Genomic DNA, 23,376 nt, shown 5'->3' with positions numbered 1-23,376 from the left:
CGGCAACACTAATTATTCTGTCAAAGAAGCAATATCCAGAACAGGAATTCTATCTTTGCTAACCATGCCACAACTATAATCACAAACACACACACCACCAGGACTAGCCAAAGGACAGCACTAGTGGGGGTAGGAACTGGACGGAGCAGAAAAGCATCTGGGTAAAATCCTAGGGCAGCTAGTGCTCACCATGACATTTACACTTAATCTGAGTCATTCATATCGTAATCCGTTTCTTCATCCTCACTCTGAGTGGCATGCAGCATGCAGCAAGTATAGAGAAAGGAAGGGAAAAGAAGAGATTGCAAGTGAGTCAGAGCTGCAACAAAGTACAGTTCACTTACACTTGAAGCATCTGGGAATGACATTTATTTACTGTTACCTGGGACCCCCACTCTTTGTAAGAAAGCATGACAGCAGACAATTTCATTACAGATTTCATGAAAATTTCCTTTTTCAAATGTCCTAAAGTCAGCAGATGGAAGCCAATAGTGCCATGGAACATCACAATAGGGACCATAAGTGCAGAGAAAATTTAAATAAAACTGTAAAGCTGGTATCTTAACTCCGTGTACTCTTTGCCACAGATGGGAAAGGATAGCACTTGAGAATCTAACTTTGGATACAGACGTTATGAACAAGCTTTGGTCATGTGTCCCAAGAGTGACAGGTCAATAAAGCGGTATGAAAGACTGCTCGTGGGAATACAGGTTATCTTTCAGTAGTGCTGTGGCTACCAGTAAAAGGCACTGGAACCATTTAAGTCATGTCCCAAATGCAGTTAATTTCCTTTGCTTAGGTGTACGAGAAGGTTACATGAAGTCAACTACTATGCAAACTGGTTTCCAAAAAAAGAAAACACAAGGAAAAAAGTCTCTAAGAATGAATGAAGGCGAAGCTTGATTAGATGGGCTATCAGAAAATGCTTTTTCCTATTTTGAAAGTCCAGTACTATTAATTAAAATTGAAGTACTTGTCAATAAAAATTACATACTGGCAGTTTTTTGTTTTCTCTAACTCGGCCTGCTGTGAAAGTAATAGGAAGACTTTCTCATGGCTTCTAAAAGTCAGCCCCAGCACATTAACTCATTATTCTGTATATATCACTGGATACCAGAATTTCAATCATATGAACTTCATGAAGACCAACTCAGACACTAATGAACAGAGTGCAGGCTAGAGGATTAATGCTGGCTAACAGGGAATTATTGAGACAACAGCTCTCAAGGTCCGGTCAAGATTCCTGAACGCAGCTGTCAGAAACCTCTCAACTAAGAAGAATTTTTTTTTTCCTTTTCTTTTTTTTTCAGGCACAACATACACCTATGAAAAAATTAATTGATCTATCAGAAACACAATATATATAAAATGATTCTTCAAGTATTGACATTAATTGCTAGCAACAGCTCAACTTTTCCAGGACAAAAGGACTGAATGTTTATATTTCCAACCAAAATTAACAGTAATTCTTATTAATCACCCTGGTCAAATTATGCTCTGCTCTCTTCTCTGAAACAATAACCAAGACGCACTTCAATGGAAAGGTCTAAGATTTAGCTTCTCTCAGAGCTACTGAATTTACAGAGTTTACTGCACTCTGAACTAGCTTTTTGTATTTAGGGTTCAATAGTTTCATGTGATCCGTATTTTCTTTCACATTGAGGATGCAATGTAACTCTGGCAACTTCTGAAGTTCCCTGAAGATGTACTACCATTCCTTATGAAGACATTTATTAGGTTCTAGAATCCCACATTCTATTTCAGGTACATATCTCAGCCCTAAATTATCACCACACACCTCTTTAACTTCTCAACTTTTAAAGTTTTCCTGAAGCATCCTGGCAAAAGCAGACCTTGACTAGGGTTTTGGAAAGAGTGAGCCGTGGTTTACCCCGGTTCACTGCTTGCCCTTGACTACGTTAATCCCTTATAACTCTTCGGAAGTTTTATCTCAACAGTGACAAAAGAGCATACATTAATCATTTCACTAAGAATCGAACATAAAGCTTAGAGTATTTTTATAGTGCAATTTACAAAAATGTGTCCATATGTGTAGCTGCATAACCAAGTTACAAGGTACAGAAAGTTGTGAAGTTTTATCTATTTGAGGCCTCGGCGCCAAGACCCAGATCAGTTCTTAGCATTATTTCAAAATTAATTTATTTCCAGGCGATTCTTGAAAAAGCAACCTTTGATGTTTTACCAATTGTTTCCCATCTACATATACTAAATGAAAAGCTTTTAAGGCAATTACAGAAGTATCAAGTTTGCCTGTAGTCATATCCTCACACAAAGCAACAATACAATGATAAAAACTGTTCAATATGCACGGAAGAATACACTTACATACATAACTAGCCTGCCTTATTACTATTCAGTTGTGTTTTTACATTTTCCCTGGTACAAACTCTGAAAGACAACCGAGTAAAATACTAAGATACTGTGCCCATTACAATCTTTTTGTAAAACTGGTTACAGAAAGTAAAGAGAACTAGGTAGAAACCTGAAAACATTAAGCTAACAAATACCTTCATTTTATAACATATTGCACATGACTGTTTTTCAGAGACAGCATATTACAATCTCCATTCTTGACAGTTAAGATTTCTTCAGTTGAACTCAAGCAAGAAAAAGTTTCCAACTGAACCGGTGGCAGAATAAGGAAGCATTCACATGTGTAAGAAACAAAACCTAGATTCTTAACTGCAAACAGCAAGGATCTGCCAATACTCGAAAAAACAGGGCAAGTATCAGGAACAGTACAGAGTACTGCATTTAAAGAACCCATCTGGTATAACAAATGCATGCTGACTGTACCATTTACAGTCTCTCATACAATGGACAGGGAACCACTATTAGTCATGAGTGAGGGGAAAAAAGGCAATCAAAATAATGGTCCCAAACAGAGGTAGGCCTAGCATGACTTAGTCAAGCCCACCCAATTTGACACCATTTCTTTAGTCCCATGTCTAGTAACCTACCTTTGCTTTTTCACTGGGTTCACTGGTTGTGCCGTAGGGAGTGTTATGCAATTCCTTTGAGACAACACACAGAAATTCAGCCTGATCTTCATTGCCATAGTTATAGGAAGAACCAATACTGACCAGCTGAAAGATGAGAAACAAAAAAAGTCAACTGCATTTCCACATAAAACAAATTCCATAAATTCTCATCATTAGTACAAACACTCCTCACTCTTCGGACTGTTGGCTGTGCCTAAAGCATGATTCTCCACGTCAGTGCAAATACGTTTTGATGTTGACAAATACAGACACTCTGATGATAAGATAAACATAGCTTTTCTTTTTAAACATTTACAGAATTCATGATTTATGGTTATGATTATACTTTGAAAGAAAAGGCTACAGAGGCAAGTCAGTGGAGAAGTAGCCTGTTCCCTATTTTGTTATTTACTGGAAACCTTCCCATCCTCCAAAGTTAATTTTTAAAAACTTTGTATGTGGTACCTTAATGTGGCATGATTTAACATGTAAATGGCAGCATGCAGGAAGCACTTTAGCCTGAAGGGATACCCACCACTTTACTTACAGAATAACTGTACTTCTATTGAAACTTATTTTGAGCGGACAAAGACAGAATTTGCATTTGATTGGAAAACAGCAAGACACAGCATGGCGGGACACCAAGATTAACATCTGAAATTCGTAAGTACTGCTACAATGAAGTTAGTTAAGGAAGTGCTACAAGCGAAAGGAAGCCATGAATAGTGAAATGTGACTTATTTACAATCTTCTACAAGTCTCGATATTGAATGATAAATGACAATTTACTGAGAAAGGATATACTCAACATCAGTACTACCTCGTATGCAGCATGTTTATCAAATGGCAGAAATTCCATGTAGCTCGTCTTACCTTACACACAGTACACTTACCTAATGCTAGAAGCTTTACATAACCTGCCTTCCCAAGCCAGAATCAATTCAGGTGTAACGGGTTCATTTATTTTAAAGGTTTATTTCAAAAGCATGACAAGATATTGTATGGTGCTATTACTACTGACTCAGACCAAAGTCCTAAAAATCAACCTGTGGCACAGATACACTGTATCTGTCACTGCCAAAACTATATTAAATCTACCTACCAAATCACCACACACGTATGATAAGGCTGTCCTATTCTCCAGTGTCTACTACATCGTTAAAGTGCCTTGGTAACGGCCTCATAGAAAAGACTTGACTTGTTTTTTAGGGCAACAGCACTCAAAACACTGTAGTTATCTGTCTAAAAACAAAACGTGTACTGCCATTAATCTAGCAGAGCACCAAAGAGAGTAAAAGCCTTGTCAAAGCAGGGAAGATGCAGCCAAGATAAAATCTTGGTCCAGAATCCGTACTTGAGGGATAAGATTATTCCCCCAACAAAAGCGGAAGGTAGAACAAGGTTAAAAGCAGCTTCCATATAGCACTGCTGGGAGAAAATAAAGCCTCATTGCACTTTTACGGAGAGGAGAGATGCTCAGATGTTCCAGCACCGTGGTAAGACAGACAAGCAAGCACCTCCACAGACAGACAGAGCCAACGTCTACAAAGAGCAGCAGGCACTATGTCTGCACAATGAACCACCTCGATGCCAGGCCTAGACGAGGTAACACCCTGTAACATCCTGACGGCATTACAGCACACAAGGCTCAGCCTCCAACGAACAGCACTGGCAATCAAAATCCAGGGCGCTCAAACTACCTGTCTGGGTGTGATCTCCAGAAACCTTTCCCTCCCTCCTCCACTCCTAACATCACTCTAGTCCTGCAAAATACATACGTAGTCAGTAATGAACACAGGCGGATCAAAAATGATGTGATAAAGACATTCTTCCCAGCAAAGCCATGTAATGAAGTTACAAAACCCCAGGTTTTTTAGAAGCACCAATACATCCTCATTGGAATACAAAGGCACCATTCATCTTGAAACGTTAAGTCAGATAATCTCTCACAATGGATACTCTGCAGCCTGCACCGTAACATATTTTTGTAATGTAGAATCACAAGACCCATAAAGTAACTAGTTGCTTAGTTGCATAAAACAGACCAAGAAAGTCCACTGAAAAGCTGAAAAATCAACCCAGCCTTACTTCATACACAGAGATGATTCGCTGATTCTTTTCCCTATCAGTAAAAAACACCATGCACAAATTTTCAGGAAAAAAAGCCATTAAGTTGGCTCTAAGTCTGTTAAAGTGGTATAAAGTTTATCCTACATATTATATAGTAATTACAAACCATACAATACAAATACAGTAACAGGTTCAATTATTGAGGTAAAATGTAGGACTATTTTAAACAGTATTTTAAACCCACCTAAAGACTAGAAAAGCATTCAAAAAGTGGATTCATGTTTAAATAAAGCCACACATAATTCACCTTCTCTGAAGAGAAATTTGAAGAATAAAATTCAAGCGTATGATTTGATTTAGTGTATAGTCAACTTTTCTTCTTGCAAAATGGCAAGAACTTGATATTAGATAAGCTATGACAACAACTACCTGAAGGAAAAATAATTCTTTACTCACTAACACTCAAAAGAAACATAGACCTCTCTGAAAGCAGATAAGATACAAGATCCAAACACCAGCCAAATCATCAATCCTGGTTCAACAAGGTTGATAGGTGCTCAGTCGATAGCTACTTACATCCCTCACTAATGCATCATAATCCAGATAAATTGACCTTTTGCACACAGGTCTTTTTAGGACACAAGGCAGACTGACTACTTAGTAGCTAGTTGGATAGGACTCTCGATTTAGCTGATTGCAAAACATCTAGAAGACTTTTTGCCATTATTAATCAGCTGGTGCATTTCAAGACCAAGTCACTTTTGCAACTTTAAACACAAGTTCTTCAAAACTCCAAAACATGGTACTCTTGTAAGCAGTTCCATATGTGTGCATCTAAGAATGTATTATTTGCATAGTATCAATAGCATGCTAGAACTGAACTGCTTTGTCAGAAAGTATGATCAGAAATAAAGCAGTATTTCAGCACTTGTATCCCAAAAGTCACCCCATTGTTCCCAGTGTTGGTGGCAACACTTTAAGAAGGATGCTGATAAACTGGAAGTAATTGTTAAACTCCCCCCCCGCTCCCCCCCCCCCAAAAAAAAGAACCCACAACAAATCAGAGTAATCTGAGGTGTGCAAAACATGCATTACAATGCATAGGAAAAGGATGTTCTGTGGTTCTGTGATTTCAGATTATCCAGCCTACTGTTTCTCAGACTTTCTGAAAGGACAAACTCTTTTTGGGTCATGGGGCTGAAACAGTAGAGAGAGTTTTAATGATCAAGAATTTAAGGAAGCAAAAAAAGAACATTTTGAAACTCTGAATTTCATAGATTTGTATGATTATGTATACATGCATGTATGTATTTTTCCGTAATGGTTTTTCCCTTCCATGACTTGTTTAACTTCCATTCTGTTTCACTGCACTCCTTACTAAAGCAGTGTCATCCTGCTTGAGTGTCCCTGTGAGACCTAACAGCATCATAACTGAGCATAGAAAATGCCAATGTTACTTATCACAGAAAATTCATTAGATCATGATCCACTCACTGTTTGCATGAATAAGGGCACTGACACTAGCAGGCTGTCAGCTGTAAGTAAAAAAGGCAGGAATGGAAAGTATTGTTATTATTAATCAACAGAAATACAGTTATTTGCATTATATCGCTTGATGTGCCAATATAGGTCAGAATTCTCCTGAAAAGACAAAGAAATAACAACAGGGAAGTTCCTGTCTCATAAAGCCTGAACTTTTAAGTAAGATAAAAGATGACAATCAGAAAGGGCAATGTTAAAAATAAACCAAACAGTTTGGCATAAGTAAAGGTGGACAGAGACTACCTGATGACTAGCTATGGTCAGGCTTGTCTTCAAAGAGGAAAGATTTAAGAATTATTTCAAGGACAATAATGAAGTAAGTTTCTGAAGAACTCATTCCTAAGTCTGCAGCTCCGTGAGAGGATAACTGTGTCTTTCAAAAAAGACTATTTAAGAAAAACAGATGATAAAAATAGTATAGCTGAGAGAATAGGTCAAATGATTTCTGCATCAAGTTACTCAATGGCAGCAAAATATACAAATCTCCTCCTGTCTTAAATCAATGGCTGTACACCTAAAAATATCCCTATCAATAGGCAAAATGGTTGGTGCATCACTTTTCGGAACCTTATTTTTGAAGTGAACAAATCTCAAGCCTAACTGAATTGAGACAGATCTCAAAACCAGCAACATTTCAATAACTTGCCTATACAGATTTGCTATACTGGTTTAACAATATTGATTCAGAATCTATACAGTACATTTACAGGACAAATTAGCGATAGTATTACCACCGCAGATAACCACTCCAACTTGTACAAACAGCATCTCTGTCTTTCTCTGCTTCCCACTGGAGTTACTCGTATTAATTAACTCTTCTACTTCTTAACTACCAGTTTCCTTCTCTTTCTTGATGGTCTCATTCTCAAAACTGAGTAAATTTCGTAACAATTATTCTCAAATTCTATTTTAAATATTCTTATACTTTGAATATTACTGTTTCTATTTAAGACGTGGTGAACTCCTTGTACATTAGAGAGCTTGTCTTGGAAAGTTCATCTTTTTTTTTTTTTTTTTAATTATACTAACTAACAGTTGATAGAAAGTCCTCCCCTCAATTTTTTTTCACAGAATCAAGTTGCATGAATGTAAGAATGGTCTCTATACCTTTTACAGTTATAATGCATTCATTCTACTGCCTTCTCAAAGGATTTGCAAAAGGCTATAAAGATACATACACGTCAGCCCTTAAACGCAGCACTGACGACTGATACCGGGACCAGAAGCACATTTATTTCAGGTCTCTTAATGCAATTGTCAGACTTCGAATCTATGAGGAAGGAAAATTAATTCCCTTCCAGATTTTTTTTTTTTAAATTTTATACCTGCCTTCATTTCTTCACTGCCTTGCCCCATCTTCCATTTTATTATGTCGAATTTTACTTTGAGCTATCTAGGCCATGAACACACAAATAACATCATGCTGCCTGTACACAGTGCATTAATCCCACATTCCAAATGTTACCTATACAACTGCAAGAAACAGATAGTTCTTGGTACATTGAAAGTATATTCTGGAATATAGCTAGGCAACAGTCCAGGTTTAAAATCTAGAATTGCATGGCTAAGTGTCCATGTAAACTCACAGGCAAGGTTCTGCTCATATCGAGTCACTTTACCGTCATGTTACCTTCATGATGGTATACTGATCTTTCAGACTGAACAACCATATATATAGCAAGGAAAAGAACAAGCACTCAGAGTATTTTATTGATGAAAAATACTACAGAACACCCGGTTCCCAAATCAATTCACATAAGACACTTCAAAATGGAGCACAGCTATGTGAAGAACTGGAAACTGCCTCCAGTATTACTCGTTAGCAAAAAATCCTTCCCAAACTCTTGAACACTGGAAAGTTACACAGCAATTAAAAAAGCAGTGACCTGAGGGCGAGTGGAGCAGGAAGGATAAGACAATGAGTGAAGCTATGGTTCTTCATTTGGGTTTCAAGAAAATTTCCCAAGGGGGGGAAAAAAACAAAACAACGAAAAAATAACGCCAAAAAATGCCAGGATGTTCTTTCCACTTGAGACAAGATTTAAAGCTGCTGGTTTTGTTCTCCCCTCACTTCGCCATATTTTATTTCTAAAAAATTCTGTTACTCATTGTTCCATTTTGAATATATTTCATCCACCTGAAAAAAAGTTTTCCGAGTTACCAGAAATACAGGGTTCAAACTCAGAACTTAACTGGCTATTAGATGGATGAAACACACTCAAACTGGAACAATGATTAACACAGAAATGTCTCTTTCTGAACCTAGTGAACTCAAAGCTTTATTTACAGGGCTCCTAATGTTTAAATTGTACCACTTTTACTTAACAAGTATGGATCGAAGGGTGTTAACTTTGGAGGAAGATTTAAGGAAAAGAAGTTACCTATTGAGAAGGTAAGAACTCTTTTTAAGAAAAACCTTTAACTAAATAACTAGGGGGGTTTTGTTTGGATGGGGTTTTTAAATTATTTTTACAATATGAACATTCATAATGTGTAATGAAATACCGTGAATATAAATAAAAGCCAGTCACAAATACACACAAATTACCATGTGCTGTACATCCAGGAATAAAGTGGAATGATTTGAAAGCAGCAGAAACGCAGGGAGGCCAAGCATATCAGTGTGAGGGCAAAAAGAATGGTGTGACACACCTCACTGCAGCATTTCTGGAAGCATCTCTCTTCCCCTTTCACTTCCCGTGACACTATCAGCAGATACTCTGACTGCTGGGCCCGGCCACAGCTGTACTGGGAACCTATACTGACAAGCTGAAATAACCAATCAAAGCAAAACACAAAAAGAAACCTTTGTAAAGCTGAAGCACATACCGTTATCCAAATCGTACAAATAACAGATGAGCTCAAACGTTCAGGTAACATTTACTTGCCACTAGAATAGGTTGCTATCAAGCTACAACTTTCATTTCAACATACTTAAAATTTATGGAGGCGGTTGCAAAGCCCTTTGTAATTTCAAGGGAAGTTAAGAGTTACTGATAGTAAGTCAGAAAACTCCCCATATCACTGTGGTGTAGCCAACTACTCTGAAAAACATAAAGTTCGGTGCATTCTGAAAGTGAGCATTATTTTCCTGTCATACCTGCCAAGTGCAGAAGGTAACGTGGATATATGACTGGAAGGTCTTGCATGCAAAGCAATATATCAAGCCTGGGTATGAAAGAGCTTCATCTTGTTCCAGATATCAATAAACAAAACACAGCTATTCCAGATATCAATAAACAAAACACAGCTAAGGAAACATACGAAGTCAACTGGAGATAAAAAAGCTGAGTGCTCTAAGTCGGTTTTAGAACAGGTAATTCACAGAAGATCCAAGAAAATAACTGGAGTCGAAAAAATTGTCTGTCTTGTTCCCACAGAAATCAGTACCAAGAACTCTGTTCACACTTGCCAAACATCTAGTAATTCAGAAGTTCAGCGCAACCTCAGCTAAATTTCTCAACTTGATATCACAAAAAATATTTTATCTTAATAATACATGGCAATTCCTAGTCCATTTAAATTAAAGCATAGCCTGTCAGTGCACTTGAGAAAGATTAGAGCTTTAAATTAAGCGTGAAGAACTAGACAACAACTGCCTATTCTGAGTAAACTGGAGATTACTACTGACGAGAGGCTCATGAACAGTAAATTTATTTTTATTCTGCTATTGTTATGTGAATCATTTTGAAGGCAGCAGTTAAATACCGTCCTCCTCATATACTGAGCATATTTAAGACAGCATTACAGGTTACACCACTGCTTCCTAAAGCCTTTGTATGTCGCAATTTTGTATAGCCCAAAGTTTCTCATTATGCAGCATTGCCAAAATACTGTTCTTTCTGATTGCCTGAAGAGGTAACAATTGAAGCTAAAAATCATCTACAAAATAACCCACTGAAATCACAAAAGTAGGGCAGCACAACTATTGACACTGGTTTCTGGACTGCGACTGATACGTAATGCAGTATTCTAGCAGCATTTTCACTCGTATTCTTTGGAAAACTGCATCAATACATCTGCGTAAGTGTACCAGAAGTTTAACACTTTCCACTCCTATTTAATCACCAGATCCAATTGTATTTTACAAGAAAATTTTGAAATGCTACAGGGAAAGAACTACTTTTGATCAAAACCAACGACTTAAACATGTTACATGGGGCGCAGAGCACAAGGACTCTCAACCCATAGGAATATTACTCCTCTGAAAAAGCTGATGATTTCTATCCCACCAATGATAATATGTACAAAGCGTGGTAGGTGTCACCCCAAAGATTGCTTCTGAAGGAAGCAGGGTGCTGAGTAATACAGGTTTAGAAAAGATAAAAAATTACAGAAATGCTACAGCGTTCTCAAATCTTAACAATAAAACTGTTTAGGTTATACAGAATATTCTAATCGTGTTTCAAGTGAATGATGTCTGCTAAAAGCAAGACTGCAATACAAACGAGAGAATGGCCTAGTGTGAGGTAATGAGAAGCTGAGTATTACGAGACCACATAGCTGTTGTGTTTATCTACTTCAAACTATGTGTCCAAGGGAGAGCAACATGAGGGAGGAATTAGGGATGAAACAAGGACATAACATTCAAGAAAACCACTGGAATTTTCCAGTTCTAAAAGAGATTCCAAATTCTAAAAGAGATTTTAATAGTTCTTTCAGCAGTTGCACTGTCAAAGCAGTATTACTCCCAAATACAATATCCCCAAAGAATACAAGGCTTTAGGACAGGTAAGAGCCATAGTATCATCTAATCTGCTAAAAAGTAAAGAATCTGTATTTGTAATGAAAGCTAGTTTCTCATGACAAAGAAGAGTATTAAAAAAACTTTGTCAATGCACTGGTCAAAAAACAGTCACGTGCATTAAGTGAGAGCTTTTTTCAGGGACTTAAACAACATTCAGCTTCTGGCACGCCAAACAGACCTGGTAATACTTGAGCCGGAGAACCAAAGCATAAGAAGCTTTCTTTGTGCTGGTTTAGTTCATTTGATCATGGCTGTCTCCATGACACCAACACCTCACACATTTTATCGAATATTAACAAAATGTTCTCCGTGTGCTGTACTTTTTTAAAATGTTGCTTTGTTGTGTTATTAGAGTGAGACTGCACAGGGTAAGAGGCTTGCGTTTATTCCAATCTCTCTTACAGTTGGCACCAGACACTGAAAAAGACGCTGGTGGTTGAGCACTTGTGCCTCACTCCAGAGTTAACAGCTTCATTGCCCCAATGCAGTTTAAATATTCTGGTAGGTTAGGAACGTGAAGGAAGAAGCAGCCACGTAGCTAGTTCCTTATTTACAGATATTAGCAAAGATAACAGAAAGATCTTCTTGCAATTTTACAATGTATTCTTGAATGTACACACAAAGCTATTTTTATGCAGTGCAAAGAACGAAAACATTCACGTAGCTCACACCTATCCAGCTTCACATCCACGCTGGTTAAGTTCACCCTCCTGTGTGTATCAGTGGTTTATCTGAAGAACCATTGTTGGGGCCTGACAAACATTTATCTCCCAAGCTCATCTCTTTTATCCAGAGCTCTTTATATCTGTCCTACTATTTGTATAAACTTGTATCAGTTAATTTCCATTTATTCACCCTTCTAATGCTTGTGTGTAGACACCGAAGAATTACATTTCAAACATGATGTAGATGTTTTTATAGAAAGTCAGCACAATTTACCTCCTGGAAAGCTACAGTTTGTTTGCTCTCTGACAAATAAGAATACAAATATCAAATTTTAACTTAACTGTGTATCTTTATCCATCCAATTTCTGAAAATGACTGCACTTAAAAAGATGCATAGAGTTTACTTTATACTCCTCTTTCACATAATTATACTCCTATACTTTCACATAATTATACTCCTCTTTCACATAATTGAATTTTTAGAAGACTTTGTAATTATATCCTATGTGGTTTTTTTTACCTGTTCAAATTTCCAGCCATCGGACATTGTGGAAACCATTTGAGTGAGTTCCTCTTCCTGGCACTGCAGCACCCTGTACACATGTTTGACTGGCACCTTCGAGAAGAAATATAAGATGCTTAATACAGCATGGAATTCACTACGTTTGTGACTTGTCTAAAGTTGCTCTTATTCTTTAGAAATGGTAAGTAACACCGCCTTGAACATCTTGCCTTTTTGTTTTTGAATGAAATCTCATCTGTTCAGAATCACCTTGCAGAAGACTCAATGCTTCATGAATGTTTCAGGGACTAAAAGTGCTACTTAACAGTTATTACAAAATAATCTTAAGACTTACCTATTGTTCCATGTGGTAGCAAACCACATCATTCAAAATCAAGGCTGAGGTTCTGCAGAGGCCTACCTAACTTTAGGGAATGTCTGGCCATATTCACACAGAATCACAGAATGGTTAAGGGTTGGAAGGGACCTCTGGAGATCATCTAGTCCAAACCCCTGCTAAAGCAGAGTCACCCAGAGCACGTTGCACAGGGTCGTGTCCAGGCAGGTTTCAAAAATCTCCAGAGAAGGAGACTCCACAACCTCTCTGGGCAGCCTGTTCCAGTGCTCTGTCACCCTCAAAGTAAAGGAGGAGGCACAAAAGACTTTCAAAAATGTCTTTATCTCCCTGTCAAAGTTTCCCATCCAGAGCAATTAATAACTAGGGCCATTTCAGCCGAAACCCTTCAAAAATGCTACCAGAGCAACTCTGCTATCCCACAACCCAGCTTCAAGAGAAATTTGGCAACGTGAGTTCGTAATATCTCCATGAAGACTCAGTCATCAGTGAAGGTAGAGTAGCAGAGTTAAAGAACGAACTTGAATACTTTATTTATTTAACAGTTTCTCTATCATATTCGCTTTCATGAAGAAATATTCATGAGCTGCTATGAGAAGAGGCAGAGTCTTCTCAACTACAGAGCACTACAAATAAAGAAGCTAGCTTTGCTACAGAAGTGTATGACAGGAGTTAAACAGCATCTGTATGTATGTTGTATAAAAATACTCTATCAATAGCAGTTATCCCATAGTTAGGCAATCTCATCATATTCAGAGTATTTAAATTAATATGAGAAAAATACATTCTACAAAAATTGTTTTCTAAAATAACTATTTCCAGAAATGGTATTATGGCAAGTTCTACTATTACCAGACGTTTTTGAACAATTGTTTAGAATGTTTTCCATTTTTGAACAAGAACTCGAACCATATGCCTGTGCCCTTTGTAAGCAGACTGGCAGGTACTGGCAGTTAAGAATATTAATCTTTGCACACTAATGGTTGCAGCTCAGCCAGCAATGGAGGCAGCCATTCAGTTTCTTACTGGGGAAATGAGCAGTTAAGGAAAAAAAATGGAACCCACCCACTATTTGCCACAGAAGACAAACACACTAGAAAACAGCCTCACCTGTGAGATTTTGCTGTCTCTTTCTCTTATTTTGTCCTTTACCAGTTTTATTAGTGATGTGATATTGTAGAATTCAGCCTCTTCCAGTACACCTAGTATGAGAACAGTTTTTGGAAAGAGAATGTAACCAAAGATTCCAGGCCAAAATCACCAAACAGTTCCTAAGATTATCTTTTCTACAGCTACAAAAAATTGTTTATTTTGCCCTAGGAAAAGTTCATCTACCAGCCTAACAATTCTGCTTACTTCCTCCTTACTACTCCACATGCAGTTCAAAGCTCAGCTCATTCTGAAAAGCTGTCCTAAAAAGAAATCGAAGAAAACTGATGCCATTTCACATACAGAATAAGAGGCAGGAAACAAACAAACAAACAAACAAAAAAAAAAAGGAGCACAAATGCCATTCCATAGCAGACTGATGGACCACCATAGCTCAGGCCCCACCTCAGCCTGGAATAAGAAATTCAAATAGTCCTACTGAAAAGCTCATGTTATGTTATGTTATGTTCTATTTCTAACTGGGGATGGGGGCTGTGAAATCAGGAATCATACTCAAAACACTCAAGTAACAGCATACATTAGAACTGCATGATACTTATTATCAGCTTTGCTTGAAACAGCTCAAAATGCTACACTGATTAAATTTATCATCTACTTAAAGTTACTTTTGCTGACTCAAACTCAGTCAAAATAATAAGCAAGTGACTTAGTAACATCTTACCTTCCTCGGCTAGGTCCTTGTTAATAACCAGTTTCCCATGTCTGAGATAGTTCAGCACTGGCCCAAAGTAGGTCGGGTCTCTGTCTATTAAATAGGCACCTGTTTCATCCTAGATTAGAAAAAGAAAAAAACAAAACACACAAAACCAAACCAAACCAAAAAACCCAAAACACAACAAAAAGACCCCAAACAAACAAAAAAAGCCAAAAAACCCAGAATGATTTGAACATCCAAGCAGGAATTGCAAGCTAATGTTCAGCCTGGCATCTGAACAGCAGGCAGGTATTCAGACATAGCCACATCCCTTAAAGCCAAATTTATTAAAGACGTTAAAACGAATTCAACAATGTAGTTGTAATTGTATCAGACTGATCACTCAACTCAATCATGTACTACACAACTTCTCTTACCTGACCAATTCCCCCCAATCCCTTATCAAAAGAATACCAACATTGTTAGCATGAAAGATCTAAGAAGTGAGAACGCTGAAAATTAAGGTTAAAAATAACACTTAAAACCAGGAAACTACAGTTTTATTTGGAAACCTGAAGAATCAGAACAAAGGCAACATTCCAGTGAGGTTTTTTTTTTTTTAAATTAAAGGCAAACAAACTCACCTTCTCTTTAACCTCAACACTTTGTTCTAAAAATTGCTGGTTTTGTCTTAGCTCAGATGTACAAATACTCACAGGGTACTGAGAACAGCCGCGTACCAAGCAAGTGTTGTATGTGCATCTTCTAAAAAAAAATGTACTGAAGATGCAGTTCCGACCTACCTCACGCAGACAAAGAAGGGATAGATCAAACTAGCTGGTGCTCAGTTTACTGAACAGAATCCAGCATTTTGTGGAATGCAAAGCAGTTCAAGAAATTCATCTGCATAGCTGATATTTTTGACAAAGAGATAAAGGAGCAAAATCGGTATTTCCTACAGAATTTAGAGTCTATGTGTGAACACCTGTGATCAATGCAGTACTGACATACTTTGTGCTGGCCAGAGGTCTAAGTAAGATTGATAAGACAAATGTCTAATAGATCCACTGCTCCTTTCTACCATCAAGTGGATCACTGACAGTACTAATCCTTTAGTATCTAAAGTTTTGGTGCAATGGATATTCTACAGATATATACTGGAGAGATGTGGCAACACCCCAAATACTTTTTATATTTATTCTTAATATTCTAGTAGTTTACAGGAGATACTAAAAAAGCATCACTACCAATAATCCTAGCTAAATTTCAATCATTCTCCCCAAAAACTACATGTGATAGTGATACTTGTTCCACATGAAAAAAATACTACTGACAGAGTCCTCTGCATTTGGACATTAATGATGATATGTAAAGGTTTGATTATGGAATGGTGATACCCGAAAACTCTCTCTACTTAACAGTATCTAAAGTTCCTAAAACGTTTCATTGGAAAAATAATGGTGGATGTATTTTCAGGTACAGGGATTTAGTTTCTGGATAACTGTGCCTGTCTAACCAGGGTTGGCAGAAGGTAGAAAGACCACAGCCTGAACTACGAAAAACATAAACATCTTTCTATAATTACAAGCTACATGCTTTACACACTTAGACATGCTGTCATTTTAGGAGAAGAGTTATATTTTATATAAAATTAACTGTTCAAGAAAATGCTAATATATTAAAATACGCTGTCAGTTAACCTACACTCAGAGCAGACAGTGCTTGACGAAGTCTAATCACAAGTTCTTCTGACCTAAACTCGGCCTCACAGAGCGAGACTATGCACCAAAAACAGGAGATAGATGAAGTGCATAACATGGTATATTTTTAATGTTTCACATTTAAATATATTTACATTACTAAAACAGTTCAAGAATGAAAAACCTACAGATACAACCCAAAAAAATTAAACTAGCTGACAACCGTATGAATTATAAGTTGAAAAGTATTATCTAATACAGGAACAGAAAACAGCGAAGTTGGAAAGGAAGACTTAAAACTGATAAAATAAACACTGTTCTAAAGAAAAAAGCACAGCCTTTGGTCATCAGTTTGAACTGAATTAAGGAACATATGGGCTTACAAAACTGGAATTCCTCCCAGTTAAGGGAAATACGTCTCTAGAAACAAGCTCCTTCAATAAGATTATTGTATTCTTTTACCCTACAGTGTTTTCTCACATCACCCTCTGAAGCAATACTGGCCACCAGCTCTACACTGTTACAGAGATGGACAGGTGGGTCACAGAAGCAAAATAACTAAAAGCTCTAAATGAAATCTCAAGTAACACTGGTTACTTCACTCCTTACAAAAAAGGCCTCAAAAAAAAAAATTTTTTTTTATGGACTACGGTATCTGAAATTACTCTTACCCGAGTAGATTTCTATAATCTAAACAAGCTTCCAACAAAACCACAAAGGGAACAAGCTATGTCAGGCCTTCTCTTTCAACTTCCACCTAACGAGAGGTCACCAGCAACCCGCATTGCCTGAATTCATTACCCTAGCACGCACATCAGAGCTTATTCTTAGCACTTGTACCAAACATGCTTTACACATACTGACAGGATCCACTATGTGAAACATAAGATAGAATTGCTTTTGTCTTCTACTTATTTTTAACTGTTTTTCTCATGATCCACAAACTTTTTTTTCCATTCTATCATTCCTTATCTCTTTTTTCCCTGTTATACTCCTAACAACTATCAAGTTTTCTTCCTCATCAAATTACTACCTAGAATCTATAAAAATGCTTAATCTTCACATTGATAATAAAAATACCACACCAAACATATGTATAATATACCACATATTAATAAAGTGCCATCTCACTAGTGTCATAGTTTATTCTATTAAGCCTTTCAGGCAACAATGTGTCTTCAAAAATAACAAAAAGAGAAGAAAAAGGAACCCAAAAGTCTTATAATTTATGGTGTAATAGTACCTTTTTTTTCTTTTTTACATTAATAAATATCAATAGTTAAAATTTAAGAACTCTGGCTAAATTCTAACAGTGAGCAATCAAAATTCTGTCAATAGGATTCACTTTAGTATGTAAATTCCATGCAAAATTATGAACAGACTGAACAATTCAGGGTAACTGGCCACTTGCTTACCCAGATTACAGACATGGAAAACAAGCACTAATTAACATTCTTCCAAAGAGAAAGATGTGTGTCTTGGACTTTGACCTTACAACTCAGGTATGCTACGCACTAGTGCCAGGGAGTCAAGACCCAAAATGTAAACCATTCAGTAAAGAATATTGTAACAGTATGCAAAGAATGCACAGGCAAAAGAGGCACCAAGCCGACTTCCTAGGCACCTTCCTATCGAAAATGCCTTCTCACTCCTTTAGAGTGAGCTGCCTGATTATCTGCCAACGTACACTAAGCACTTCATGTTGAATCACTACGAGAAGCCGATTACACTAGATCTTTAAGGATATTTATGTAAACATAAATCCAATAAAAGCTGACACAGTAATGTAGTCACCTGCTCCACCTAGAACTCTCAAAATATGGGTCCCAAGTCATTCCACACTTTCAGAATACTGTCAGGACTGGCATCATCCACAGGTACACGAAAACACACGGCATTCTCACGTGTAATTAGCATTTTGGACACTCCTAAAAGAAACATTTTTGTTTTATCGTAAGGTGAGAATAAGATATTGCACTTCCCATGTGATCTAGACAGTTTAAAGGTGTAGCTACAGTTTGCACAGACATAACTGAACCAGCTTCAAGCTTGATAGCTTGAATATTAATAGACTGTGTTGTCCCAGCTATGCTACTTCCTCTCCTAACTAGTTAATTAGGATTCTACAAGCTTTGAGCAATCTTCACTGACAAAACTAGTGTGGGTATTTTGAAGCCATTTCCCAAGTTTCAGGTGAATACCACAAACACCAGACAAATCTATATTCTAATAAGGTCTCAGTTTTCTTTCTATCATTTCTAAAGAATGATAGAACAGTTCATAAAAGAAAAAATGATACATAGACAAAATAGGAAGGTGCTGGAATCAGGAAATATCTGGCAGTAAACCTTATAACAGAAGCATTAAATAAGTTAAACAAGGATGAAAAAGTGAGCAAGACTCTGCTTATCTATTTTTACATATTCATCTCTAAAGCAAGATTTTAATACTCTGAAAAATGAATCCTATTGTGAACAAAGGTATGACGGTGCTACCACTCATTCATCTGCTGAAATGATTCTCAAATAGTCTTCAACACTAAGAAAAGTCTTAAACACAAAGAGTTGTCTTAAATGCAAAGAAGAGTCTTAAATACAAAGATGCACATCACATTGTGAAACACTAAATTCAGAGAATCACTCTGAATCACACCTCATTATCTCATTCCATTCAACACTAGTTTTGCCACAGGGTGTGCCAAGATTAATCTTTCTTCTGTTGCAACCAGAAACATATCTGATGCCAAGAGAAAGGCTGCACGGCTTTGCTCAACATTAGCACCTGAAGGTAATTTGATGGCAAACATGTGACCTTTCTTGAAGCCTTTCAATTCTTTTTAATAGCAAGCATTAAGGAAATCTTATGATTTATGTAGTTAAATAACAAAAAATAATATGTTGGTGTAGAAATTACAGTAGAGGAAAATCACTATATATACAACTGATACTTGTAAAGTACAACCTATGAACTATTTCAGTTTCCTATTCTAATTTCTAACAAACGCATCCAGTTAACCTCTTTCAGAACTTCGCAATGTATCAACATGGTTAATTTTGATACACCTCACTTGTCGAGTTTAAGCAGAAACAGCTCTATTATTAATTTTGGGTTTTGCTTATAGGTCTGTTCTCATCTGAGATAAGCATTTCTTATGATTTCATTTTCTAAAGATTCTGATTTGCCAATCTTGCAAGAGAGAATGTGAACTAAACTTTTTTCTTCAAGACGTATATTTACTGGTGTATGCGCTAATTTAATTATTGGCTCTTCTGCTTGGTCTTTCTTCTCAATGTGCAATCTGCCCCTCTCCCTTTTGTCAGCTGGGACAACATCAGAGCTTTCCGTAAGCTGGGTTAACTCACTGATGTTATAAAAAAATACACCTCCTCTCTCATTTTTGCTGAGTTACATACTTATCAGATGGAGCGTGATCAGAGGAATAGGAAATGTGCCAATGAGCTATAAAATGTGTTTTGTATTATGAGCACAATGCAGTATTAATCTGTTGAAAATACATCTAAAACTTCCCAAAGTGAGTTACTGAAGTGCATCCCAGACAAATTTTCCACACAAGAAACATTATATACCTTGTTAAGGCTGGATTTTTCATAGTTCTTTCAAACAGAGGACTGTGGCTATCAGTCTTGATAATCTCACCTGCTGCCTCATCCCGCAGGATTCTCCCTGTCCCACCTCCCCCACACCCTCACCGGGAGGTAGGGACAAGTATGTCTGGGAAGGGTGTAACAGGCACCAGCCTACATACGAGTTCAAATACACATTCTCTCTCACTTTGAAGTTTAAAACTGGGTGTTTAAAACCCACGTGATTTTTAGGAAGAAAACACAATGGAATCAAACCCAGGGAATTATAGGTCAAAGATCAGCTCTAATGCTCCAAGCTTTAAGAGGGCAGTATCTTTCCCTATTAGCTGCACCTTATAAGAACGACTGTTTTATGAGCACAAAATTGTGTTGCATAGTAGTCATTGTAAATAATCTTTAGTATATGATTAGGAAAAATATGTCAACTTAGTATCAGGTTACAGCTCATAACAGGACTCCAAAAAGTAAGACCATAAGGGGAAAAAACAAATCTATCAGATTTTGATTTACATATATGTGGCAAAGAAGAATAATCAGAGTCCAGGATGGTAACACAAATATCACCGACTATTCCCTTGAAATATCTGTGCTCATCAGTTAAAGGCATCTAATATTTCAAAATTAAACCATACAATCTATTGACGTCTATTGTATCCAGATGGTATGTTCACAAACTGGTGAGATGTCAGGGAAGTATTTTTTTTTCTTCTCTTGAAAGCACATACATGATATCTGTTATAATTCAGAGGAAAAAAGGAACTGCTTGGATTATGTTTTGCTGTTTACAGGAGGTGAGCAATCCAAAGACTGGGAATCAAACCCTTGGACGAAAGGTTCTATGTGTTTAAGTGATCTCAGGTGCTGTAATGAATACGCTATGATGGGTAATCTAAGGGGTAGGCCACTTCTGCAAAATCCAAGATGACAGGTGACTGCAGAAACTAGGCCTCAAATGGCTGAAGTGAAAATCAATGCCTACAGATCGTCCAGACAATGGGGCATGAAACTCTGCCAAATGTTGTACTGAAAGAAAGGCCACCGTGCATATTTAACCAGGAAAGGCTTTGCTTTTTGTACATCAAATTGAAGACATCTGGGTTTATAAGCCTAGAGAATGCATCTCTGAATAACAGGATTTTCTCTAAATTCAGATTTTCCACAACAATTTCTAGTTCTCTCTATACCTACTGATTGCCTCATGTTACTGATTTGCACAATAATCTATTAAAGATAACTACACCAGCTACAATTTTATAAAAAAGGCTACTCACGATGACAGGACATTGCAATTTGTTTGCATCTTGCTAAAGCGGTTTCCATAAGTCTTCTACATTGGCAAAAAAGGATGACACTTGTAATACCTAAGCAGCTCAAATAACATACAGGCATGTTCCTTGTAAGCAAAGGATATCTTTCTATAGCTGTGACTGCAGCTAGCTTTAAGTTGTCATGTACCCTATTAACAACTATAACTACCTAAGTCTAGAAACGTGAAAAAATTCATCAAGTCTCTCCATATCCTACCAAATAGCTAAATACTCTTAGCATAAATTTATGATTTGCTGCTACAACCCAAAAATGTAAGCACAGTAAAAAAGAAAATGTCTAGATTAGGAGCCTCATGAAATTTTTGCAAGATAGCAACACCTCACTGATTATGCTTATGAAAGAGGATTGATTTCATCAATTGGTGAAAAAAGGCAGCCAGAACTAAAGCATTTCTTATAAAAATGTGCCTTCTCTCTCACTGTCTGATGACATCGAGAGATAGCAAATAAGCACCTTTATACAGTGGAACAACTGAAAACAGGTGCCTTAATAATTAAGTGTGCCTTATCTTTTATTTAAGAAACCTTAGAAGAAAGCTTTCCTACTCCCTCCCAGGTAAAGACAGTCTCTGACCTATCAGCAAGCCACCTACATTTTAAAAATTTATTTTTATAGGTCAGTTTAAGCTAATCCTCTCAAAAAAAATCCAACCCAAACCAAAGACAACAAAAAACAATCGCCACACTGGCACACTTTAAGGTATTTTTTTCTCTAACTCTGGAAATCCTTCCTAGAAGTTATGCGTGAGAAAATAAAGAAATTTACTACTAGTCTCACCAAAAAAAATTTTAAAAATCACATATAAAAATCAATTCTATTTTCAACCTACTGGTTATATGTTCAAGCGTTATAAGCTGTTCCCTTCTTTTCCCTAAGTGTACTGTACTGGAAATCCATTTTTGTCCACTATGCTTCAAAATCTCTTCCAGAGCCAGCACTATATACGAATACTTTATATCCACTACTACATACCACTCCATATTAAAACCTTAATCAGTAACTTTTCTTTCCCTACTAAAAATGAGTCAGAACGAATACCCGAATATTCAGTATCACCCACCATCTGCAGTCCATGCAGAATAAGTAGTATTTTACTCAAAGAATTGCTGAAACCCAGAATGCTATGGCTGTGAGAGAGATTATTATCAAAAGTATTTTGATCTGGTTCTTGAAATTGAACAGAAGGGTGATGACAGTGCAGAAATAACACGACATCAGTGCAGGCAGATACTCCATCAAACGCTAAAACTAAACCCGACTACATAAAAATTTAAACAAACATACGAGCGACCCTGTGCTCTGTTATATTTATAACCAGTTGCGTTATTCGCGAATCCAATCGCTTTGCAATAAATCAGCCGCCCCTCACCCTCAAAACCCAACTCCCCGGAGGAACACGGGCTCGTCAAACAACGCGGCCCTTCGGAAACGCCCCAACGACGGCAGAGCCGGCCGCTGCCTTCCCGCGGCACCGCCGAGCCCCGCGCCCCGTCCCTGCTCTGAGGGCGGGCGGCCCGGCCCGCAGGCAGGCGACACCGCCCCGCGAGCCCCCGGCAGCGCCGGCGCCCCGTGGGACCGGCGCACCCGCCGCGACGCTCCCTGGCCGCAGCGCCGCGCGGCGGGCAGGGCCGGCGCAGGACGGGGCCCGGCGGAGCGGGGCTGCGGGCAGGGCGGTCCCGGGGAGGAACGGCGCGGCGGGGCCCGCGCTCACCTTGTCCGAGTCCAGGTCGGGGTCGGCCTGGCAAAGGCGGAAGAGGAAGGACTTGGGGTCCCTGCAGAGCGTCTGCCGAGTGGTCAGGAAGCAGGTGCCCCCCACGTTCAGCCGGACCCACTTGCCGGGCACCGCGCCGGGCGGCGGGGCCGAGCTGCACCGGCGGCAGGGCCCGCCCGGGCCTCCCAGGCCGAGGCCGCCGATCGGGGGAACCGGGAAATCGCAGTGATTCTCCGCCGCCATCCTCGCCGCCGCCGGAAGGGCCCGCCCCACCTCCGGGTCCCACCGCCTACCGGAAGCGGCCGCTCGGAACCGCTCCCTGCCCCCCTCTCGCCGGCGCCTG

General features: G+C 38.3%; 1 protein-coding gene across 2 annotated transcripts in view; it reads right to left on the bottom strand.

The window, feature by feature from the left end:
• The window catches only part of KCTD5 (potassium channel tetramerization domain containing 5), a 34,643-nt gene extending 11,314 nt beyond the window's left edge, over nucleotides 1-23,329 (bottom strand). Inside the window, exons 1-6 of one of the 2 annotated variants that reach the window (XM_068423002.1) lie at nucleotides 23,034-23,329; nucleotides 14,716-14,824; nucleotides 13,995-14,086; nucleotides 12,548-12,643; nucleotides 9,267-9,383; nucleotides 2,982-3,107 (exon numbers count right to left, since the gene is read on the bottom strand). In XM_068423002.1, coding sequence (XP_068279103.1) covers nucleotides 2,982-3,107; nucleotides 9,267-9,383; nucleotides 12,548-12,643; nucleotides 13,995-14,086; nucleotides 14,716-14,824; nucleotides 23,034-23,276 — 783 coding nt within the window. In that variant the 5' untranslated portion in view covers nucleotides 23,277-23,329. The remainder of the gene's footprint in view (nucleotides 1-2,981; nucleotides 3,108-9,266; nucleotides 9,384-12,547; nucleotides 12,644-13,994; nucleotides 14,087-14,715; nucleotides 14,825-23,033) is intronic. The other variant, XM_068423003.1, reaches the window with a different exon arrangement.
• Between the last annotated feature and the right edge of the window lie 47 nt (nucleotides 23,330-23,376).

This window comes from Nyctibius grandis, chromosome Z (assembly GCF_013368605.1).
Source record: "Nyctibius grandis isolate bNycGra1 chromosome Z, bNycGra1.pri, whole genome shotgun sequence".
NCBI lineage: Eukaryota > Metazoa > Chordata > Aves > Nyctibiiformes > Nyctibiidae > Nyctibius > Nyctibius grandis.
Note: the sequence above shows the minus strand (reverse complement) of the source record. Positions and strands in the feature narration are given on the sequence as shown.